Raw genomic sequence first — 23,605 nt, forward strand, 5'->3', positions numbered from 1 at the left:
CCCCCTTTAGCCAAAACCAGCTGGTGTCCTGGAGAGAAGGCAGGGTCCTTGGATGGGGTGGACAAATTCACCCAGGATTTCCAGAATCCTGCTCCCAAGCAGGATGAACCCTTCCCAATCACATTTACAGGTGTGCATTGCTAATTACAGGGACCAAGGCAAGCCTATGTCAAACTTGTCCTTAGAAAGTTGCCGTAAATCTTCCTGCTGCAACTTGTAGGTCTCTTTTTGTTCTATCCGTAACAGGCAGAGTTAATTTGTTCCCTTTTTCTAACAGCCTTCTATGTATTTAAAGACATTACATATCTCTGCCTCAGTTTCCTCTGAATTTCAATATGTACAATTTTGAAGTTTACGCTATTCCAGGACACGAAATATCAATTTAACCAATCCTACATCCCTGTTCCAGGATGAAGTAGCAACAAGTAACACAGGACTAACTCCCCACACCACAGCCAACAGCCACACACAGCTCAACTTACATCCCTGATCCCTCCATTTTTTGCTCCTCTAGACTTTGTCCAATTGAAATCTATTTTTAAGGTTGACGTCTAGAACAGGGCACTCTCACAACTATAGCTTCAACCTTAACACAAGGGCCAAGGCATTACTCGTATCTTAAAAACTGCTTGAAGACTTCCTGTGAGGATGGGAAGTAGTGTTGCAGCCAACAGCAAAATCACCTTCACAGCTGATTATTTCTGCTTACACCATACACCAGGGGTGAATTCTGATCTCCCAAGTCACCTCACTGCAATACACTGGGACTGTGACATTGGTCTTTTGACTCTCAGTGCTTAAGTCTCACTCCCAGCAGTTTTATAAACATCCACTATGCAGATTGCCCTGACACACAATTGTATTATTTCCAGTCCCACAAACACACCAGCCACACAAATCCATTACTGAAAGGAAGAGACTCACACTGAAATATATGCTTAATTTTATTTATTACATTTAAGAAATATTAACATCTCAGGATATCTGGTTTACCATCTAAGTCCAGTCATCAGCAACAAAAAAAAAGTGTTAACCATGTTTCAAATGAGCATTCTTACATTCATTCTCCTCTGTAAAGAAAAGTTTGTTCAGCTGTATTAAACTCCTATGTTTGACTAAAGGAAAAAAATATTCATTAAAAATGTCTTAACTACCAGGCATCCTGGTTTGTTAATTGTTTGTTGGCACTTGTGTTCACAATCAAGCACTCGGGTTGGTTTGTTAAATTTTCCCCTTCTATCCAGACCTTTTTGCTGTTTTTTGTTGTTGTTGTGGGTTGTGTTTCTTGTTTTGTTCTGGGTTTTTTTGTGTGGGGTTTGTTTTGTGGGGGTATGAAAAAGAAATCTAGGGTTATCTGACTGTCTGCAATGCTTCCCCCTTGATAACCCACCTATGGGATAATTGAAGAAAGTTATTTGCTTTCATTTTTCTGAATCTTATGAGCAAAAGTTCTTTTGAATTCCATTTAAACTGAAAAAAGTACAGAAACACTGTCTTCATTTGATGGTGTGCATAAACATTACACTCCATATATAGCAAAAATATCTTTTATTTATAATTTACATTTCCACAAGTGAAAATTGTACATTTTTACATATACCATTTCATTCCATTAAATTTCCACGCATCTACAGAACTTTCACACAATGACACCTGAAACTGTGCAGGCAATAAGAAATTCAAATACAAAAATGTATTTATTAACCAAACAGTAGTTTGAGGCCCTGCCTCAGTTGAACATTTTTATTTCCTATAAAAAGTATTTGCCTTCCAGAGTCAACACAGCAGCTCTTCTGTAAAAAAAAAGTCATACCTCAGTTCATTTAAACAGACTCATCAGGTTCTGTTTTAATGTCTGTAGACGCAGGTGTGCTCTCTTCTGCACAGGCAGTAGGGGTGTCCTCAGGTTCTTCTTTGATTTTAGGTGAGTCACAGGACTCTGGTGTTTCTTGTTTAACAATGTTCAACATTATATTTAGTGGATTTTCTACAGGAGTCTTGCTGGGAGATGGTGTGCAATCAAATGACGACGTCTGCAAAGAAAAAGGGAATGCAGCATTAACACACATTAAAATAAAACATTTTAGCTTCTTATCCCACATAATCATGGAATCATCCTGGATGGAAGGCACCTTGAAGATCATCAAGTCCAACCACTACCTAAATCCCCCTACCATAACCTAATTTACCCATTCAGTGCTTAAATCATGTCACTAAGCACTATATCTACATTTCTTTTAAACAGTTCCAGGAATGGTGACTCCACCACTTCCCTGGGCAACCTGTTCCACTGTCCAACAACTTTCTGGGTAAAGAAATTATTTCAAATATCCAGACTAAACCTCCCCTGGTGCAGCTTCAGGCCATTTCCTCTGGTCCTGTCATTATTCACTTGGGAGAAGAGGCCAACACCCACCTCCCTACAACCTCCTTTCAGGTAGTTGTAGAGAGGTCTCCCCTCAGCCTTCTCTTCTTCAGACTAAACAATCCCAGTTCCCTCAGCCTCTCCTCATAGCACTTATTCTCCAGACCTTTCACCAGCTTGGCAGCATGTCTTCTCTGGACATGCTCCAGCAACTTGACATCATTCTTGCAGTGAGGGGCCCAGAACTGCACACAGTGCTCGAGGTGCAGCCTCACCAGTGCTGAGCACAGGGGCAGGATCACCTCTCTACTGCTGGCCACGCTGTTCCTGATGCAGGCCAGGATTCTGTTGGCCCTTTTGGCCACGTGGGCACACTGCTGGCTCGTGTTAAGTTGTCTGTCAACGAGCACCCCTAGGTCCTTCTCCACCACACAACTTTCCAACCATTCATCTCCAAGCCTGTAGCTTTGCATGGGGTTGTTGTGACCAAAGTGCAAGACCCAGCACTTGGCCCCATTAAACCTCATACAATTGGCCTCGGCCCATCAGTCCAGTCTGTCCAGGTCTCTCTGTAGAGCCTTCCTACCCTCAAGCAGATGTGACACTTCCTCCCAGCTGTTATCTGCAAGCTTATTTAGGAAGGAATCCATCCCTTCATCTAGGTCATTAATAAAGATATTGAACAAGACTGGACTCAAAACTGAGCCCTTTTTACTCTTTTTCAAAATGCAAACACGTTGATACCCAGGCACTCAAAATCCAAACTGCTACTTCATCTAGATCCTAACAAAACATTTATTCTTTAATAGCACTACTTTTTCACAGTTACTTTGAAAAGGTCCAAGCAGTGACAAAATGCTTAACACACTACCATAAACTACTGCAAAACTGTAACTCCCAAAGCCTTAAAAATGTCACACACACAAACACTCATTTTGTGCTATTTCTGCAAACTGCCAAGATTAGGCACATTATTCAATAATGAATGCATGATGTGCTTTCACACCACGGTTTCACTTCAGATGTGTATAACATGAGCTGTCACCATACATCACTGCAAGAAACAAATCTCCAATAATTCCATACTATGAACTTGCCACAACCAAGTCCTTGGAGTCTGGCTACTCATAAGCAAGAGAATGTGAAGCACATTCTGAACACACCTGCTCCCTTCAAAGTCACAGATCAACAACCTGGAAGCAAAAAGCTTCAGAAACTATGAGAAAGGATTCACTTACATTTTGATAATCTTCGTAGCAAGATGGATGGTAAATCTGAAAAATAATTGTTACACATTTAAATATATAAAAATATAGCTGGATCATGTGTTAGGAACAGAACAGTGTAACTCCACATATCACACAATCTGTCTGGAAAAACAATAGTATGAGCAGGCCAAGTACAGTGTTAAATGTAACTAGGAGAAGATTTTGTGTGTGTTGCTTTAGGAAGAGTTATACAGAAGCCTGGTAAAGTGCTGGGGATTATAGAAGCCTGTTAAATGTTGGAAATTGTACACAGCTGTATAGAGGAATAAGTGAACCACTATCTACATGCACAGATAGACCTTCATTTCTCTTTTAGCACTGCAGTGTAAGGGAGGCTAGTGAGACTATCAGGGCTTCATGCACTTCTAAAGGTTCAGGTATTGATGTACGTGGAAGGCAGGAAAACTACCATGGGAATTCATCAGGAGACAAAAAGCACTTGACGCCGCCCACTGTTTTTGCTCTGATTTCTCAGGTTTAGAACTATAAGTAAGTATCACATTTAAATAAGATCAGATTACCTTTTCATCTACTCTGATAGCATTCTTCAGATGCCACTCTTCCTCTTCCTCATCCCAATACTGTTCAAATTGCTCTTGGCAAATTTCACAGCTCTGAAAAGTTATTAGAGCAACAGAGACAGATGAGGTTATTGCAACAATCTACTGAATACATCAACTCCAAGAACCTAGTAACAGTCAACGGAGGGTCTTAAAGATAAATACATTAAGACTACAATGTGATCATTCTTTTTAAAAAGAACTTCAGAAAACTTTACTTAAAAATTACAGAAGTATAGTTCACAGACAAAACAGTGATCAACATCAGGCCTTGAAGATTGCTGTCACTTGAAAAAGGTAAGCTTTGGCCTTTTAGTTAGGAAGGCTCTGCAAAACACTTTGTAACAATAAAATGCTGGTTTACTGTTACGTAAGACAAGCCAGTATAGGGATTTAATTGATTTATGGTATTATCTTCAGTCTTCCCCTTAAGCTGGAGTCTCAAACAGGCAGAACACTTACATGAATATTAAGATTTTTAGTACTTCTGTGTAAAATAATCAACTAAACTGGAATTCTACCAACATTTGGATTTGATTACTACACAAATTCATCTACCAAAATACAGATCTAACAGTTACTTTGTGATTGAGGTATTTCTTTGTCCTAATAACTATCTTCTACAGAAAAATAAATCACTGTGTAAAAGTATCAAAAACCCAGTAGACCCAATAATTATTTGAAAGACAAAGGACTATTTCCAATTCACTCATCTATTTACTCTTTCTAGGGCAGCATTTAGTAAATTAACACACTTTGCCTGTTTAAATTTTGATAAAATGATGAAATGCCAATGGGTGCAGATTTTTTTCAACCAGAGGTGGTTTACACTACTATCTGCCCGGGGAAACAAATACGATCTACACAACTACACCACCTATGAAGTGGCTACAGAGAGGTCCAAGAGAAAGATTTCAGTCTACATCTAAGCCCACTTTATGCAGGAATGCTGTACAACTCTTCAAAGTACTAGAGCATTCTCAGTACCTGGGCTAGTAACAGCAAGTTGAAACTTACCTCAACTGCCCCAGCCGGTCCAGCAGGGACACTCTGAAACTCCTTCTCTTTCGCAGCTTCTTGTGTCTTCAACACAACTTCTTCATGAGCTTTTTCAAAAAACTGGCTTTTTGCACGCTCCTCTAGATCAGCTATTTCCTCAAATTCAATCCAGTCCTAAGGAAGAAGTTTTCATTCACACTTAAGACACCAATACATAGCCAGACGTGTTAAAAAAAAAAAAGTATCTCAGGAAAAAAACAAACAAAACACATCCCAAAAGTACTATAGTACTACAGTACTCAAATGCTCCTCACTTTCAGTAGCACAGCACATGCCTTCACACAATGATACACTTTTAAAAAGCTTTCTCCAGAAAAAACACTATCCTTCATTTCCGTTCCACTCAGTGCAATCAAAACAGTACCAACAGCTTCAAACTGCTTTTTGTTGCTCATGTAATTGCCTTTTGTGTTTTGCAGACACTTATGAAACTACTTGAAATATTTAAGACATCGTTTACCACGGGCCAACTCCTGTGATGACGTGAATTTCAACTGCAGTCTTGCAGCAGCTACACAAGTAACACAGAATCCAGCTTGTGATGTATCAAGACACATACTGCATTACTTACTGTTAAACTGTAGTACCATCTTCTGTGTGTAATCTTCCTGCTAACATCTTTTTCTGTCCGGTTCTGACGATAATGCCAATCTAAATGATCTGCATAAACATCTGTCTGTGAAGTAGTGAATCTCATTCCACACGAGTAACACTGAATTCCAGTGTACAGTCGATTTATGACACTATCGTAACGCCTACAAAAAGGGAAAAAAAGTCCTCACATTTCTTTGAAAAGAAACAGGTAAGAAGTTTCTCAGAATGTTGCTTCAAATGCCCACAAGAGTAGCAGAAATGCATGAATCTACTGCAATGTTAAAAAGCAGTATAGCTAAATTCTTCAATTTTAACACAATCAATTAATACACTCAAGTAACAATGGGCCCATATTAGCTATTCATGAGAAACATGCTAGTGTTGTGTTTCAGGCCTACTAGCTTCATCACCTCATAGTGCATTAAATCGTAATGCTTGCCTTTGGCTCAGCCTTGCCAACTAGCACAAAGGTGGTAAAATTAGTAGTAACAAAAGAAGAAACACTGACTTCACTATGTACCACAACCTTGTTGATAAAGTAACCACATGCAACTTGTGTAAAGATTGTTTTCTCAAATAATTTTCCCCTCTTTTTCCTCCCTCTGCTTCTCTAAGGCTAACATAAAAACCTGCAGGTCCTCTTAGTCACAAAGTGACACACAACGCTCCCAGGTGTGTCTGATTAACTGTCTCATTATTCTTACTGCACTGTAAACTTATCCTACTGTACGCACTGTCTAAGCTCTTCAACTACGAAGTTAGTGAGGTCTGGAACATTCTGATCTTCATTCTGGTCGTCATCTTCCTCTTCAGCAGCTGGTTGGGCTGATGCTTCATTCGCTTCTAGAAAGCATAAAGATACCATTTAATCAACATTTCAGTACATCATCAAAAGGAAATTACATGCTCCTGAAAGTTATTTACTCAAATATTAATAAATCTGAATATATTAAAATATAAGTGTGCAACAGCTAAGTCATTATCTTTTAAAACATTAAAAAAAAAAAATCACACTAGATACTCTAAGTTACTGAGAATCTCAATTTAGGAAAACAATATTTTATCTCAGTCTTTTGCATTAAAATTCAGTCTTTAGAGACACATAAGTATTTCATAAAGGAACAAGAATCTGATTTTAATCAAGAACATGTTACTAAGGCACAGCACCAAAGACAAAACTGACTGCTCTGGAGAGCTGAAGTGTACACGTGAAACAAGACACTAAGAATTTAATTTACTCCATCACGTGCACAGAATTCCTTCTCAAAAACAAAAGTTTTAAAAAAACACACAGGAGTTCAGAAAAGTTCTTATACTTAGCTTTACACTTCAGCTGTGGATAAACTGAGTAGTTAGAACATAATGTATCTACATACGTGCTGAAGTAGAATCTGTTTTTGACAGTTTGAGGATCCCTGTTTTCAGCAGTTTAGCGAACAATTCATTGACATCCAGCTGCCCAAGGTGGTTATCAGGGTATGGATGTGGAATGGCTCCTGGGGAAAAACATCAACATTGAAGGAGTCTAAAGGTTAGCATTAGAAATTTACTTCACTTTTATCAGTGTATTTCACATTACGCTTCTGTCTCCTGCTTCCTCCACTTTTTATTTTAAATTATCTATCAGCCCTCTTTGCTTTATTTCTAGTCCTTGGCTAATTTCTTCCCTTGCAACAGCTTCCTTCTTAAAGGATTCTTAAGTGCTATCTAAGCTAGCTGCCCAGACAGTTTTCTACTAGATACTGTTTATGAAAATGTAGTGTTCTTGACACTTTATGCTCAAATATTTCACCAAGACCAATCCACTTCATCATCTACTTTAACTTTTTATTGCTTTTTACCAGCTTTTCATTACTAATCATTGATACACTGGGAAATGTACACACCCTGGCAAACAGAAACCAGACTTACAGAGGTACTTTCCAGAGAAGCAGACCAACATTTTTTTTTTTCCATCACAACTACATACCAAAGCCACACGGTTAATGAAAAACTAATGAATGCCTTCACAGTTTGAGGGAAACCCATAAGGAAATGAAGGTGCTACAGAAACCACACCCACAGCCACCTCACTGAGAAGGCTTCCCTTAGTCCACACAGACCTACTACACCAAAAGGATCCTTGCAGAAGAGTAATTTTTGTGGCCACTAACAAATAGAACAATCCAAAAGAAATAAAAGGAAGTTAATTATTTTGTTACACACCTGCAGGGTTCTGAACAAAACTTCCAGGATTTGGCAAATACTGTTGACCTTGGCCATAATGCCCCGCTTGAGCAGACATGAGAGAAACCTGTGAAAGTAGACATTTAAGTTATCATTAACTTCTAGACATTTTTCAGTAATTATATAAATATTAAACTCCTCCCAGAAGTGAACCATGTCAGTTTAGCATTGAAAGGTGCAAAGGTGACTATGTAAACTTTTTTCCATTTTTACTTCCCACTAGCAAGATTTCAGAACACATACCCATTTTGCCTAACATTTAAACACGAACACCTTTTATTCTACCCATCAAATTTTCAATCACATTTTCCAAACACTGTACTTCCTTTTAAATTGCTCCTGTTCACCCAACAGAGCTCATAAAAAAATGTTAGAAACCAGTTAATGTCTATTAACAAATGCTATAATTAATTCTTAGCTAAGAACTGAAATTACATCCACTACAGGAAACATATTTTGAAAGTAGAATTTTTCAGTACATCAGCTTCAGATGGAAAACGTTTTTACAAAAAATGTTTTGTCTGGTTTTCTGCCTAAACGAATGCTTTCTAGATTTACAAGAAAAAGTCTGAACTGTTTAAAATGTTATCCCATTAGAGGTTAGCGGGACACATTAACTGCTTTCATACAATCAGTTAACTCTTCAAGATCAATTATTATCCCCCAAATGAAAAATTCCCTCTAAAATCTCATCTGTAATCTCTGATCTACTGAAATAAATTACATTGTTTTCTCTGATGCACAGTAACATTTTCCCCTTTTTCGAGAGAATGTTTCCAAGAGACAATGGAACTCATCAATCATGCTGGTGCCAAGACAATCTTAAGACTGTAGTTCAAAAAAGGCCACCTCTTTCCTAACGCCCCCAAATGCTCTCTTTAAAACTGGCTTGTCACCAATACTAACAGCTGCAAAAAGACAGCAGAATTCATAGTACGGTTAAGGTTGGAATGGACCTTAACTATCATCAGGTTCCAATCTCCCTGCTATGAGCAGGGACACCTCCCACTAGACCAGGCTGCACAAGCCTCATCCAACCTGGCCCTGAACACCTTCAGGGAGGGGGCAGCCACAACCTCCCTGAGCAACCTGTGCCAGTGATCAATTATTTTGGTCTAATTCTATACCTCTTAAGAGTAATCAATAATGTATATTCACTTACATTATCTCTCATGCTTTGTATATAATTCACTTTTGTGCAGATTTAATGAAAACACCACAAAGCTTCCAACTACCTAGTTTTGTTTGGAAGTTAAAAATACTAATTCCTCTGTCATATTCTCAGCTACGAAGTGAATGTAAAGATCCACTATTTAATTCCTAAAAAGTTTAGCTTGAAACTGGCTCCTACTCTGCCAGCTCTTCAGAAAAATCTTCACATTTTAGAGGAAGAAAACCTGCTAGTTCTCTATACAAAAACACTTCTGCCAGCAAAGCATTTCACACATTCAATTCCTACCTGATTACTTCCCATTGGCATATTACTGAAGCTCCCATACTGAGGACCCTGAAGATTTTTTTCATCGAAGTAATGTCCAGCTGCTCTCAATGGGAAATTCTGTGCTCCTGGGCCAGCTGGCCCGTTGAAATTTGGTCCAGGTGAACCATCAAATATATCAGGCCTCTGGAACTGCATCCCATGAGATGGTCCATTGTAGCCCTGGCCAGGATGGTCAACAAACGGACCACCTTGTCCGTATGGTGACATTTCTAGTCTTGAGGCAGGATGGTTAGCTACATTTTCAAAACGTGCACCTTGAAGGCCAAGGGGCAAGTCAAATCTAGAGGCTGGCTGGTGAGGTCCATCAAATCTTTGAGGTATGGCTGCATCAAATCGTGGTTGTGCCTGTTGGCCAGGCACCCTTTCAAATCTTGGACCAGGCTGTCCATGAATTCCATCAAATCTATGCAAGAGAGACAGCTGTCCGGGCTGACCATCAAATCCAGCTGCATGACAACCATCAAATCTCGGACCGGCCCGACCCAGAGGACCATCAAATCTAAGTGCACCAGCTCCCTGGTGTACTGGTCCATCTATCAACCTAGGACCTAAACCTGGTCCTTCCAATCTGAGCCCACCACCTGATGGTCCATGTGGCCCCTCAAATCTGAGCCCACCACCTGATGGTCCATGTGGCCCCATAGACTGACCATGTGGCCCCTCAAATCTGAGGCCACCACCAGGTTGACCATGGGGCCCCAATGGCTGCAAATGTGGCCCCTCAAACCTGAGGCCACCCCCTGGTTGACCATGAGGCCCCAAGGGCTGACCATGGGGTCCCTCAAACCTGAGACCACCCCCTGGTTGACCTCGAGGCCCCATAGGTTGACCATGAGGTCCCTCAAACCTGAGACCACCTGAAGGCTGACCACGGGGACCCTCAAACCTGAGACCAACTGCAGGTCCTTCAAATCTAGGACCACCTACAGGCTGCCCTGCAGGCCCCTCAAACCGCAAGGGCCCACCTATCTGCCCAAGAGGTCCCTCAAACCTCAGTGGACCTCCTCCACCAACTTGTCCTGGGGGTCCTTCAAATCTCAGGGCCCCTGCCAGCTGCCCTGCAGGCCCATCAAATCTTAGGGCTCCAGCTCCCCCTGCTCCTGCCAGTGGTCCATCAAACTGAGATGCAGCTGCTCCCACCAAAGGCCCCTCAAATCTCATAGCAGCCTGTCCAGGTGGTCCATCAATTCTGGAACTAGAACCAGCAGCAGGACCGTCAACAAAAGGACTTCCTGGTCCATCTACCGCAGCCCTTGCAGCAGCTGGTCTAGGTGAGCCATCAAAGAGAGCTCTGTCTTCCATTAGCGCACTTATCCTCTGCTTTGCCTCAATGCCTCCAAATCTTGATCCTGGACTTTCAGGAAATGGTGCTTTCTCTGGATCTTCAAACCTAGCTCTTTTGAAACGTTCACTGAATGGTGACCTTGGTTCCTCTCGAACACCTAAAAAAACCAGAATAAACCAGATAAGCACTCACTAAAATGCTGCCAATCATTTAACAGCTGTTAAATACAGCAAAAACACATACCAGCTTGCCCAAGAAGCTGTCTTTCTTCACGATTATCAAATCTGCAGATTGCATCACCATCTATTTTCTGGAACTCTGTTGTGCCCTTCCCCTTCTGTCTGAGAGCATCTCTAAATTCATCTGATTCTGACCAACTTTCATAAGGATCAAAGTTTTTAGAACCTCTTGCTCCTTTAGTAGCATTTTGTTCCTCAAGTCTCCGGCGACTCTCAAGCGGTGAGAGGTTATCAGCAAAAGGTCTATTAGTGCCACTCACAGGGGAGTGTCTCCTTGATCTTTCTCCAAATGGTTCTTTTCTGTCAAACTGTACTCCACGCTTGGCTTTTGCTTGCTCACACTCTATTCCAGAAAGCAATGCATCAGGCAAATGATAATCCAGAATATCATCAGGATCCAACAGATCAAGCCTTGACAACGAATGCTGAACTTGTGTCCTTTTTAGTTTAGCCTTATGTTCATAATATGTTAATTCTGCATCCGATAAAAGAGGTTTCTTTTTCAAACCACATTTTTCCTCTGTAGGGCTATCCCAGACATTGCATCTGTGCTTTCCTTCCTGATACTGGAACAGCTGTCGGATCTGATGAGCTACCATGAGGAACTCATCTTGTGTTATTTCACCAGACGCTAAGCGTTCATTTGCCTGTAATAAATACGTTCAAGATTAGATGTGTAAAATGCAAAGAAAACTCAACTATACCTAGGACACTTCTATGAAGACAGATTTATTAATATTACCTTCTTAAGTAATTCTCTCTTGCTTGCAGATGTCAGTTCTTTGGGAATCTGTAAATTAGCATCCACACTTAACCGGTGCTGCTGCTTTGGTGCTCGAGGTGATAAAATTCCTTTACCTGCAGGCCAGTTTTCTCTGTGTCTTTGGTGAGGGGATTTACCAAGTGCTTGGTGTTCTTCATTCTGCTGTGAGCTGATGGCAAAAATAAATTTAAAATACAGATTACTTATTTATTCAGGAAATAACTTACATTCCTATGAGAACTGATTATGGCAAAACATCACTATTACCTTAGAACCTAAGTCTCACTAGGAGAAGTCAAACTTATCCATTTTAACAATCTCAACATTGCTTCCCAAAGCTGACCACGCTAAAGTCAGCAGCAGAGTTTCTACTGACTTCAAAGAGAAGTTGTTTAAAAGACTGTAACTTACTTTTTATTTTCTTCCCAACCAGACTTCCACCTCTTGCCTGATTTGGATCCTTGCCAGTTTTCTGCATTCTCCTTTGGATCAGGAGAAGCTTTTGTAGAGTGCTGGCTTGCTGTTTCTTGTGGCCTGTCTTCTTGGGCTTTTTTCACTCTCCTCGGATCTCGCACCTCTTGTTTAACATTTCTCTTACTCAAATTTCTCTCATCTCTTGCTGCTTGTGTGCCTTCTTCAGCATGAGACTGCTTGGGGCCTATCGGACGTATCTTTCCAATTTTAGGAGTGGATGAAGTGGGAGATAAACTCCTAAGTCTTCTTTTGGGAGACCTCCTCTCTCGTCTTTTCGGAGAATGTGTAGATGGTGACCGGGCCTTAGGAGAACGTGATCGTGACCGTTTTCTAGTACTTGATCGCCCTTGTTTTCCACCCTGTTTTTCTGACTCCTCTGTAGTCGTGTCTTGCTTCTGAACAGCACCATTAACTACTTTATTTCTGCTACCTGCTGGTCTATGTTCAGATGACTTATGTTCCTCTTTCTCTTTTTTCTCTGTACTTCTCCTCTTTTCTTTTACCTCCTCCTCTTTGCCCTCCGATTTATCTTGAAGGTGTCTTTTCAGTCTTGGATCCCGCTTACTAATTTCAGATACTTTCGTGCTTTCAGATTCCTGGTTTTTGGTATCTTTAGTACTGGGCTGCTTATTTTTCAAAGGCGACGGTGATTTAGATTTTGCTTCTGACTGGTCAAGTTCTTTCTTCTGTGTTTTTTCACTTGCTTTCAATTTTTCTTGCTTGGTTGAGTTTTGTTTTTCAGCCTGTGTTTTGTTTGCCTTGCTATCAGACTGACTGGTTGTGTTCTGTGGAAATTCTTTCCTATGAGATTGATCTTTAGCATGAGAAGAATGTTGAGCTGTCCTATTAAGTCGAGGATCCCTGTTTACTATTTTGACATCATGAAGGGGAGGACTTGGGGATGGTTTGTTTTTTTCGGATTGCACAGCACTCTGGTGAGGTGGTTTAACTGTCATATGAGGTGTGGGAGACATGTGTTGCTTGGAAGGTGCTGGAACTGAAGCTATAGTGGATGATCCTTGCTGAACACTAAGAGATACAGCCTGAAATAGGAAAAAATCCAGTATTAATCTGCATGACAACTCCTAACTAGAGATACTCATATTCTGTCTCAAAACCAAAACTATAAATAGGAATGTCTCTAAAGTGACCCGTTCACTGGCCAGTTACAGACAATAAAATAATGCAAAACTATTAAGAAAGATCAAATTAAAATATAGTACAAAATCAGCACTACAAAGTCAATACCGTAAAATACTTTAGGCACATGTTCATATTGCAGTGTTTGGTTTTCTGTATATTCTATATGGTCGAGGCAACCAAGCTGCCAAGTATCTGATATTATTTTCCTACTTCTACATTTCAGAGATGCTTTATTTTGGTATCATCAACTAGTCAACACAGCAAAATTTGCAATTATGAATGTAAAGCAATACAGCTTAATGCCATCTTCAGAGGGTGGCATTAAACTAAACTGACCAAATGAGGAAACTATTTCCAACAATCAGGCTTCCTTGTCCTGTAACAGCAAATATATTTGGAAAAGCCCGTTTTCCTCTGAGCTACAAGAAGAGGTGGAAGACATAGATGATAGGCAGGCATCACTTTGGAGATATGTTAAAAAAAAAAAACTTTTTTTTTTTTAACCTCTATTTTGAGTGCAATTCTTAAAGTTTTCATTTAACAAACAATGCTCAGGAACCCCAGATCTAACTTGCATCTCTCTAGTCCTAAACCAGCTACAGTTACCTACTATGAGGAAAAAACAATGCACTGCAGTTACCAGTATCACTAAGTACTGCTGAAAAGAGACTCAACTACAAAAGTTTCAACTATCCTACTCACCAACTGTGCTTTAGTCTGTTCCAGCTCCAGCTCTAATTTTTTTTGCTGTAGTTCTAACAACTGCTTTTGCTTTGCAAGCAATTGCTGCCTTATCAGTTGCTCCTGTGTCAAATTCTTTTGTATTTCAGGAACAGTTGGAGGAGTAGAGGCACCAGAAGTGACAGCAGAGGTAGGTGCAGAAGATTCCTCTGGCTAAAAAGAGAATTTAAAAAAGTTACATTTGAAATCCTGATGGAATCAACTAACTCCATCTCCTTTAACTTGTAATCATTATCCAGTACTGGGACCTCATTCTGTACAGCAGTTATAAATTGCATTTTTAATGCAAAATATAACTAAACCAATGTACAACTTTTCCCCACTAGAATTTGCCTGCTGTGACAGATGTATGTAATTTTAAGTTCATAATGTTCCTCCATCTAGAATACAGTTTTGAAATAGAAAAACCCACATCAAATATTCTGAAATTCCTCTTACCTGTCCAGAAAGGTCAAATACTTCATTCTTAACATACTAAATTGTCAAAAAACAGCATACAAACAATGCAAACTACACGTATTACCATCTGTTCATACAGTAGGCATAAAAACTTACCGATTTATTTAAAAACTTAGGATTCACATGGATGCTAGAAGTATTCACATTTGGGGGCAGAGGTTTAATTGGCCAAGCAGGATCTAATGAGTTGACTCTGACATCAAGTGCATATAGTTTCTTCAAAGGAAAAATATCATCCCATGTGGAGCGTAATTTAAATAAACTTTTCCTAGTATTTTCATCCACCTAAAACAATAAAACAATTCTATGGCTTGTTAAGTTAATATAAAACAACTTCTTTAAGTTTTCTGTAGAACTTAAGATTTCATTTACTTCCTATTTCTATCAACAATTTGCCATTTCTACACATTGAACTTGCTATACAGACTTTATAAGCAGTGCAGAACATACATCTATATCAAAGGAACGAGTAACAGAAGCTCAAAGGTGGAATTGTTGTTTCAAGGCCACTTTAAGATTTTACTGTGTATTACCATTCTCTGAGAATTTTCTTTCAACTTTTCCATTACCAAAATTTTCATTTTACTTGCCCAATTTCTGTGGAAAAAATACAGTAACAAAAATATTGACAGGCAACAGCCTCTGAGACAATACATTATGCAAGGGTTTGTGCTGGATGGAGTAGAACAATGAAAAATAAATCAAGAAACAACAAACTCTGTGAAGAGAAAAGGTGTTTTGCTCAGCTGTTGAGTCACTGACAGACTCCAACAAATGCAAGAAAGGGGTATTAGCTAAAATGAACTCAATTATATTTCACTTCAGCTGCAAAATTAGACCAGTCTGTGAGCCTCAGATTAAGTGCACTTGCAGGAGCAGTGTCTATTTTATCTCTTCACAACCATTTAGTCTGGATTATGTCACGACAGTTAGAAACTTAACAGTAAAGCAAAACTGAGTTAATCTCATAACCTGCGTAGTTCAATCAAATAATAAATTAAAAACATTTGAGGGCAAAATATATGCAGCTGCCCTAATGTCAGTATTCCAGTTAATTTATTATTGACTTTGTAGATGATTTTTGCTGCAGATTTATTTTTAAGACATTACAGCAAGACATAGAATAGTCTGGGAAGTTAGGAGGTTCTTTTGGGAAGAAGCAGGAATTTCAACAACAAAAAAAAATCATACTTAAGCTATTGGGGTGCCTCTACGATTTTCAGTAAGAGGTTATGAAGTTCACTGCAAAAACTGAGGAAATGACTGAGCAAAAGTTTCTGACTTCATCAAGCATCGAAAGATACCTTAGTGACCTTTTACTGATAAAACTAATTTGCAACAATGTCAGTGCTGGAATTCTACTTGCATTGCATGACCAACTAAGCTATTAGAAAAGTGACTGCCACTTTACACATTAATACATGCTAATCAAGTAAGTTCTAGTTAGCTTGGGAGACACAACCTATAAAACTCTGAAAAGTAGTTATTTATCTAGAATTTCACCCGCAACATTATAAATGCAACACAGTATAAGAGCATTCACAATACTGAAAAACAAGTGTCTACCTATCTATTACTCTACACAGAAGTTTAAGTCTTCTATGGTCACTATTACAATCTATTCCTTATTTCATCATTAATTTTACAACTGAAAACCGTCTATAAAGAACACTGGGATTTCAGATCCTCACTGATATGTAATGATAAATATGCAAAAGCTCCATTCATCTCATTCATGCGAGATGCCACTTTCCTAACAGAAGTCACCCCTTCATTTCTGATCCAAATTAAACCCATCCAAGGCCAGTCCTTCAAAGATGGGGCTTTGTAATATAATACAGCAATACATTCTAAGACTCCTTCCCCCCACCAGCATTTTTTTCAAAACACAGGCCACCAGGAGAGAATCAGGCATCAGTGCTGTTCACTCTTCACAGTTTAAGCATTCATTTTGCACATCATGAATTAAGCAAATCAGAAATTCTAACTATAGGAGAGAGAAGCTCTGAGGAATTCCCAAGAAACTGATTCTCAGTCTACTATTGGCATAAAGACTATTTACTATCTTAAAAATAAACCAACAATGAATAACTAACTGGTCTATACATTACAGAAAGTCCATCCAGGTAAGCAATTGGTAACAAAAATACTGTTAGTAAAATCTTGCCTGGATATGAAAACTACAGACATCTCTGAAACAAATTAAGACTTTGCATCTTTCAGTTAATGTAACTGACATGCTTGAGAGCAGCAGGAATCATATTCCACAGTATAAATAAAGTACGGAGATTTATAAAAACCAATCAATTTGTATAGTTCACCACCCAGGAAAACCCAGAACTGAAAGCATGTATTTATTTCACCAGGCACGAATTTTGCTTAGAATACAGAACTTTTCTTAAAGTGTATATACCTTTTCAAATACACAAATAAATGTTGCAACTAGGTTTTTAGTAAATGCAGTAAGATATTCTCTTCCCACATTCTTGACAATGGAATCCATAAGGTACATGACAGGGAGCTTCTCTGATGCAGGAGCCTGGAGTAATAAGAAGAAACTGAGAAGTTTAGTACAACAAAAACATATTTTAAGCTTTTAAAATAAAGGGATTACCAATCCCAGACATACAGACCTCTCTTTTTGGTTGTCACTAAAAACACCAAGGGATATGGCTTGGGATTTTTTGTTTATACAAAAACTTAATCTGGAAAATCAAAACTCATTTCAGAGTATAATGCAGTGGGTCTATCACACAAAAAAGGAACACCTCAGGTTACTCTGTTTGCGTATCAAAGCTTTGGAAAAAGAAAAAAAAAAAAAAGGAAGAAAAAAGAAGCCCAGAAGACAGTATTGCTGCTAGTGCACCAAGTGTAACCTTCCAAAACCCACTTGAGAAAGTAACTTTAAGTTAGCAGGAAACCATCATTAGCACTTCAAGGAACTTCTAAAAAACAGTTTGTATTTCAAGCCTCCTGAATGCTTTTTTTCCTGGATTTCACAGAACACAAATCAGACTTCTGGCAAAGAGCCGAAATTCGTGAACTTCTGTAGCCACAGATTTTATGTTGGGTATCACAGTCTCTTCATAACTACACGCAGAACAGGCCGCAAATATTTCACTGTAATCCAAAGGGACAGAGCAAGGAGTCCCATTCTCTCTTGGCACTTGTAGATAATGACAGTTCAGATTTCCAGAGTGCATGCAAAAATGCACAGTCAGCATAATGTTCAAAATCCAGACAAAACTCAATCATATAGTCAGCCGGGTAAGTGCACAGACAAGTTCAGGAACTGCAACCACGATTTTCACAGAAAGGAATCTTCCGGACACATCTTTGTACAAGAGGAGGCTTGTATTTTGTTGTTGGCAGTTTGGGTTTTTTTTGGTTGGGATTTTTTAAATCCATTTTCAAAACTTGTAGCAAGTTTGTGCAACACAAGTGTGGTGATGATGGACTGCTACAGAGACTTCTAATGTACTCAAAAGCACTACTGGTCCAAATCAAGGTGATTTTAATGCCCACCACCGGCTTTCACAAAGCAGAAGGCACATCAAAGTTCCAGAAAACATCAGCAAGTACACAGACTTGTTGACGAGGACAACATGAAAGACAACACAAGCTATGTGTTGACCATGATCCCCTTAGAAGAGCATCAGCTCGTATTAAGTCCCATTCACCTTTGGCAAGCCCAGGATAAAACCAGAGTAACTTCACTCACTGCTCATTTTAAACAGGATAGGCTACTAGGTTAATTAATGGCACCTTACTTCGCAGCCCCACTGTCCTGGCAAGTGTGTGGAAGTGCTCTTGCTTTACAATTTTTTATTTACTTCCTTCCCCTTTTAGGTGGTTCACAGAAGGGCACTGAGTCAACAATACTTTTATATGGGTGAATCGCAATGTTTCCTTGTCCTTAAATGTGTATTAATTTACCATGACCTGAAACTTAGTATTGAAGAGGGTAGAATGCTTTGTTAGTTGGGGGCAGGGGAGCACTGACTTTGAGCATATTGAAAAAAGTACAAAAAGGCAGGTGATGTATTATGCACACTAGAACAGAAAAATACCATTAAGTTAGCTAAAGCTAACCGCAGCACATTAAAGGCCTATCTTACACTATGACATAGTACCAAGCTGAAAACAAGCTAATAAGCAACAGTGTTAAGAGTAAAGGCATCTCTCTAGTCTCAGAAACCAAAGACTGTGGGTCTACAGTTACTTAATATTCAAATGTCTGTGGAATACTCGTTTCTCCTTTAAAGCAGTCTGCACAATGGCACATTAAAAACATTACTCTAAGTTCTGAATGCCTTCTTTAAAAAAAAAAAAAAAAGACAGTGCACTCTTTTCTGACTTTTAATGTCAGTTGTTAGGGAAACAAAAAGCTGACTCAACATTACCTATGCCCAAGAGCTACTGACTCAGTATGTTTACACTCTTCCATTTCACCCATGTATCGAAGCAGCTCCCTATACTCAGCTATAACTCAAGCTCGAGATGCCGGGGAATCATTCAGTAGCAAAGGCACGGGAACAAGTTTAACTGTCACTTTCATTATGCATCAGCCTGTTAAAAGCACGGTAATCTAGTAAGGAAGCCTACTTCAAACTATGGCAAAGAATCATAAGCTTAGAAGCAAACCCAGCTTCAAATATAAAGCTACTCAGGCATCACATTTTAAGAACCATTACTTAAAATACGGTTGGAATATTTAAGTCTTCTCTTTGGGAAATGTTTATTATTAAAAAAGTATCTAGCAGATAGTTCAAGAAACACAAAAGGGAATCCCAGACTTGTATGTATTTTGTTTTCAGGCAGCCTATACGGTATCCCCTAGCAAGAAAGATACCCACATGACATAAGCAATAGGCAGGGAGGCGCCGCATAATCACCAGAACACAGAACACCACTAACTCTGAGCTCATCAGCATCACATTAAAGACTTCATTACAGAATTCCCACTTCCTTCAAATAACGTAGGAAAGCTATTGTTGGAAATGTGTGGCTCTTTTTTATTAGTTTCCTAAAAGATTTCAGGTTTAAAATCATATCTGGCAATTGAAACCCAAGTCACAAACTCGTGCAAAAATTTGTTTAAAAAAACCAACCTCGTATACAAAATGGGTCTTGGAAACAAATTTTGCACTATACAATGGTAAATAAAAAGACAAATACATATTTCACACTTTTTATTTACAAATTTTATAATACCAGTCACACATTTCAGAACCATTTATTAAAGCAGACCACTCAAGTTTTACACTAAACAAACTGTCTCCAGGCAACACTTTTTTAAAGTGGCTTAGTAAAGGAGATCACTTTTCCCAGAAAAAAAAACTAAAAACTTGCCTTGAATAAACCACAGTCACAAACAGTAACTAGGCAAAACTAACCATCGATACAGTATTTAAGACATCTTTTTTAAAAAAACACACTTCAGGGCAGGCTCTAAATCACCCAGAAATGAAAAAAAAAAAAATAAAAAATACTTTGACAGCATTGATATTCATCACAAATAGTTTTTATACATATCTACTGCCCTTTAGGAGATATAATGGTGAGATCTATTAGATTATGAGGTCACCTCCCCAAGGAATGGCAAAACTCAGCCACTGGCAGCTTTTAAAACTAGACTGGAAGAGGTCTGTGGAACACTAAAAAGTCATCCTGCATTGATAGAAAGATTAAATAACTTAAGAGATCATTCCCTCCCCATCATTAGATAGTACAATTCTCACCATTATAAACCACGATTTAAAGCCAAAGGAAAAAAGCCTTTGAACACCTGAGAACAGAGGGAGCAAGGGAAACAACGGGGGAGGGGTGACTGGCACAAAAAGGGGGAAGGGATTGAAAGAAGAACCCTTTTCTTACTAAATGCTCTTGTTAAAAAGGTGCTATAAACCCCCATCCATGTGCTGTGGCTGACTGATGTCAGCAACTGCCTGGGTTGGGCTCAGAGGGAACCTCCTCTTTCCCTTCTTTTTATATCATGTGCCTTTCAGACGCCATGTTAGGATCCTACAGGCTGCTGCAGTTTCTACAGTCGGGGAGAATTTCTTCTTCCCCATCCTCAACCAATAAACTTCTCTAGCCAAAATAAAATATATGCACACACAACACTAGCATTACTCAGGGCACAGATCACCTGAAAATCAAACAGATTACCCCAAGCCCACAGAATTTTCTCTAATCAGGCAGAGGAAAACAACCCCCATGACCACCACACACATTTCTCTATCCGGACCAAATGATCACCTTTCAACCACAAACTTCCTAGAAGATAAGGGTGTCCACCCCCCTAGAATTAGTATTTCACAGGGACCACACTGGGAAAATAGCCTTATCTTCACTGAAACTTACAAGTAATTGTTTTAGACCTTCAGAAGTGGACAATTTGCATGCTATAGACTTAACCTTATTTTCACTCCTTTAAACCACTAAACACCCCCCCTTCCCCCCCAAAAAAAGAAGCAATATTCCACAAAATCTCCCAGTCAGGCCCTTCCTAATGTTCGCAATATTAATCTACTGTCGAAATCGTTAAATGCAAGGATTTAGGCACCAGATTCGAGACACTGAATACTGGCTCCTTGTAGGGAAAAACCCAGCTGCAAGGGCGAGGTGCTGCTGCCCAGTCACTGCCAGGCCGCCATGTTGCGCCTGATATTTACACGGGGCTTACAACGCGAGCCACGCTGCGCTCCCATCGCTTTTGGTGGGCCAAGTCCCAAACCCTCCCCTACTATCAACACGGTGGTGTGGGGGCTGTTCCCCTCCCCCGGGTCCCCTGCTCCCTATGGGGTGGAGGGTAAAAGCAACAGCCTTAAGCTCAGCGATGAAAGGAGCAACTCTCGACGCCTCGCCCCGTGCTCCCTGATCCCACCTGAGCCACGCTGCCCTTCGCCTGCTTCCCCCGCAGCCATCCCCAGACTCCTTGCCCTCTCGCCACTGCCCCGGCCAGGGCGCTGCCCGCCCCGTCCCGAGTCCCCAGTACCCTCTGCTCCGTCGGAATCCTGCCCTTCTGCTCCCTCCCCCCTAACCATCCACACCATCCCCCCCACCCCGCTACCTCCACGTGTCCTGAAGGGCCCTGCCTCGCCGCTACCCCCCCTCCCCACCCAGACCCACCCCGCCACTGGCCTCCTCACCCCATCCGCCTCACAGCCTCCCCCCGAGCGCCTCCCTCTCTCTCGCCAGGTCTCCTATCCCTTGAGCTTCTCTCTCTCTCCCTGAGCCCCTACCCTCCTCGGCCCGGCTCCGCCCGCGCCCCTCGGCAGGCCTTCTCCCCCACGCCCTTCCTCCTAGCCCCGCAGGCCGCCCTAGCCCGCTGCCCCCGTCGATCCCCCCAGCAGTATAGGTAGGAGTAGTAGTCGGTGGAATATAAAAACCTTGGCGATTTGCGCCTCGATCAGGGAGACGATGTCCTTGGCGAAGGGCACGTTCTCCTCGGCCAGGATGGTCAGCATGTTGATGTGCGGCTTGCTGTTGAACGTCAGGTCCTCCAGCGACGACTGGTAATCGCGGCACGCGTCCTCCCGCGCCTCGCTGCTACCAGCGCTGCTCTCAGGGGCCGACATGCCTCTCCGACCGGGGCCCGCACCAGGACCCGACCCACCGACCGACAGCCCCCTCCCCGCGATCCCCTGCCGCCGCCGAGCGATGCCGCCCCCCCCGCCGCTGCCGATGGACTCCTCTACCGCATCCTCCGGGCTGCGGCTCCCGCTGGCTGTGGTGCTGCCGTCGGTGCTGCTGCTCCTCCGGCCGCCGCCGGCTCAGTCTCAGCGCTCACAAAATGGCGGCGGCGGTTACGGCTCGCGAGCCTCTTCCTCCAACCGTTGCGTCATGTGAAATTGTTCTCAGGAAAGGGGCCGGCGGCTTGGAATGCCCCTTTTGTTCGCTCACTGCGTCCTGATTGGCTGGCCGCCCCGCCCGCTAAGGCCACGATTGGTTCCACCGCCCCGACAGCAGCCCCGGATAGGCTAGAACCGCCCTTGGCCTCCTCTGATTGGCTCCTGCGCTAAAGGCACGCGCTGGCCCCGCCGTCCGGACTTGCGATTGGTTGAACTTTCCTACCCCCTCCCCCCCCCCCCCCCCCCCCCGTCCTCCCGCCTTCCCTGGGCTTGGATTGGTGCCCTGCGCAATCCCGCCTAGGCTGCTCGGCCCCGCCCCCCGCCCGCTATTGGCTCAGCCGTTGCCGCGGCAACGCCGTTGTCCCGCCCCCTGCCTGCTATTGGCTCAGCCGTTGCCGCGGCAACGCCGTTGTCCCCCGCCCCCGGGCGGGCCCGGGGCCTAGTGACGGGCCCTGCCGGGCGGCTGCGGCCTGGGCGCCTCGCACGGCCCCGGCACCCCCCGGGGAGCGGCCCTTTGGCAGCGGAAGAGCGGGGAGCAGTGTCTGCGGGAAGCCCTGTACCAGAAAAACCACTCTCTCCAGCGAAACGCGTCGTACTAGTACAGGCTGCAGCGGTCACAGAGGCCCATCAGCGAAACGCGGCCTGGTCTGCTTCCGGGGTCGCTGCGCTGCAGGAGTTGGGGCGGCCGGTGTCACCTGGGGGTGACAGGACCCTGCTTGGTGTCGGCTGATCCAGGACACAGGATTTTACCTACCCGACAGGAATTCATTTGCCTCAGCAGGGGTAGGAGGCAGCGACCCTGGCCTCCCTGCTTCTCTGATGCCTGTCTGGCACCTTGTGACTGATCACCCCTCACGCCAGTGTTGTTAGGTCGGGGCCCCACTGAACTAAGCCACGAGCAGCATTTCTCCTTTTTACTACACTAATATGGGAGTGCTAGTATAGTTGAAAAATAACAAAACCTGCTCATGGTCATGAGATTTGCCCAAAGGTACCTCTTGGAAGTTGCTTGCAAAGCATTTTAAGGTATAGCCATTCCTCCCCCCCACTGCATATTACTTATTAACTGTGG

At 41.8% G+C, this 23,605-nt stretch overlaps 1 protein-coding gene across 4 annotated transcripts; it reads right to left on the reverse strand.

Moving 5' to 3' along the window:
- Positions 1–933: 933 nt before the first annotated feature.
- Positions 934–22,547, reverse strand: PCF11 (PCF11 cleavage and polyadenylation factor subunit). Of its 4 annotated transcripts, XM_051620229.1 has the most exons (17): positions 22,072–22,547; positions 17,091–17,216; positions 14,774–14,962; positions 14,180–14,371; positions 12,272–13,377; positions 11,840–12,029; positions 11,102–11,744; positions 10,398–11,015; positions 9,532–10,316; positions 8,052–8,139; positions 7,223–7,342; positions 6,581–6,689; positions 5,824–6,007; positions 5,211–5,366; positions 4,155–4,247; positions 3,604–3,639; positions 934–2,033 (listed from the first exon to the last, which is right to left on the reverse strand). In XM_051620229.1, exons 1-17 carry the CDS (start codon positions 22,258–22,260, stop codon positions 1,824–1,826), a joined length of 5,034 nt encoding a protein of 1,677 aa, XP_051476189.1. In that variant the 5' UTR covers positions 22,261–22,547; the 3' UTR covers positions 934–1,823. The 4 variants fall into 4 exon arrangements, with proteins under 4 accessions (XP_051476189.1, XP_051476181.1, XP_051476173.1 ...); XM_051620221.1 differs by having other exon boundaries at positions 6,581–6,686; positions 9,532–11,015; XM_051620213.1 differs by having other exon boundaries at positions 9,532–11,015.
- Positions 22,548–23,605: the final 1,058 nt, after the last annotated feature.

This window comes from Apus apus, chromosome 1 (genome assembly GCF_020740795.1).
Source record: "Apus apus isolate bApuApu2 chromosome 1, bApuApu2.pri.cur, whole genome shotgun sequence".
In the NCBI taxonomy this organism is placed as follows: domain Eukaryota; kingdom Metazoa; phylum Chordata; class Aves; order Apodiformes; family Apodidae; genus Apus; species Apus apus.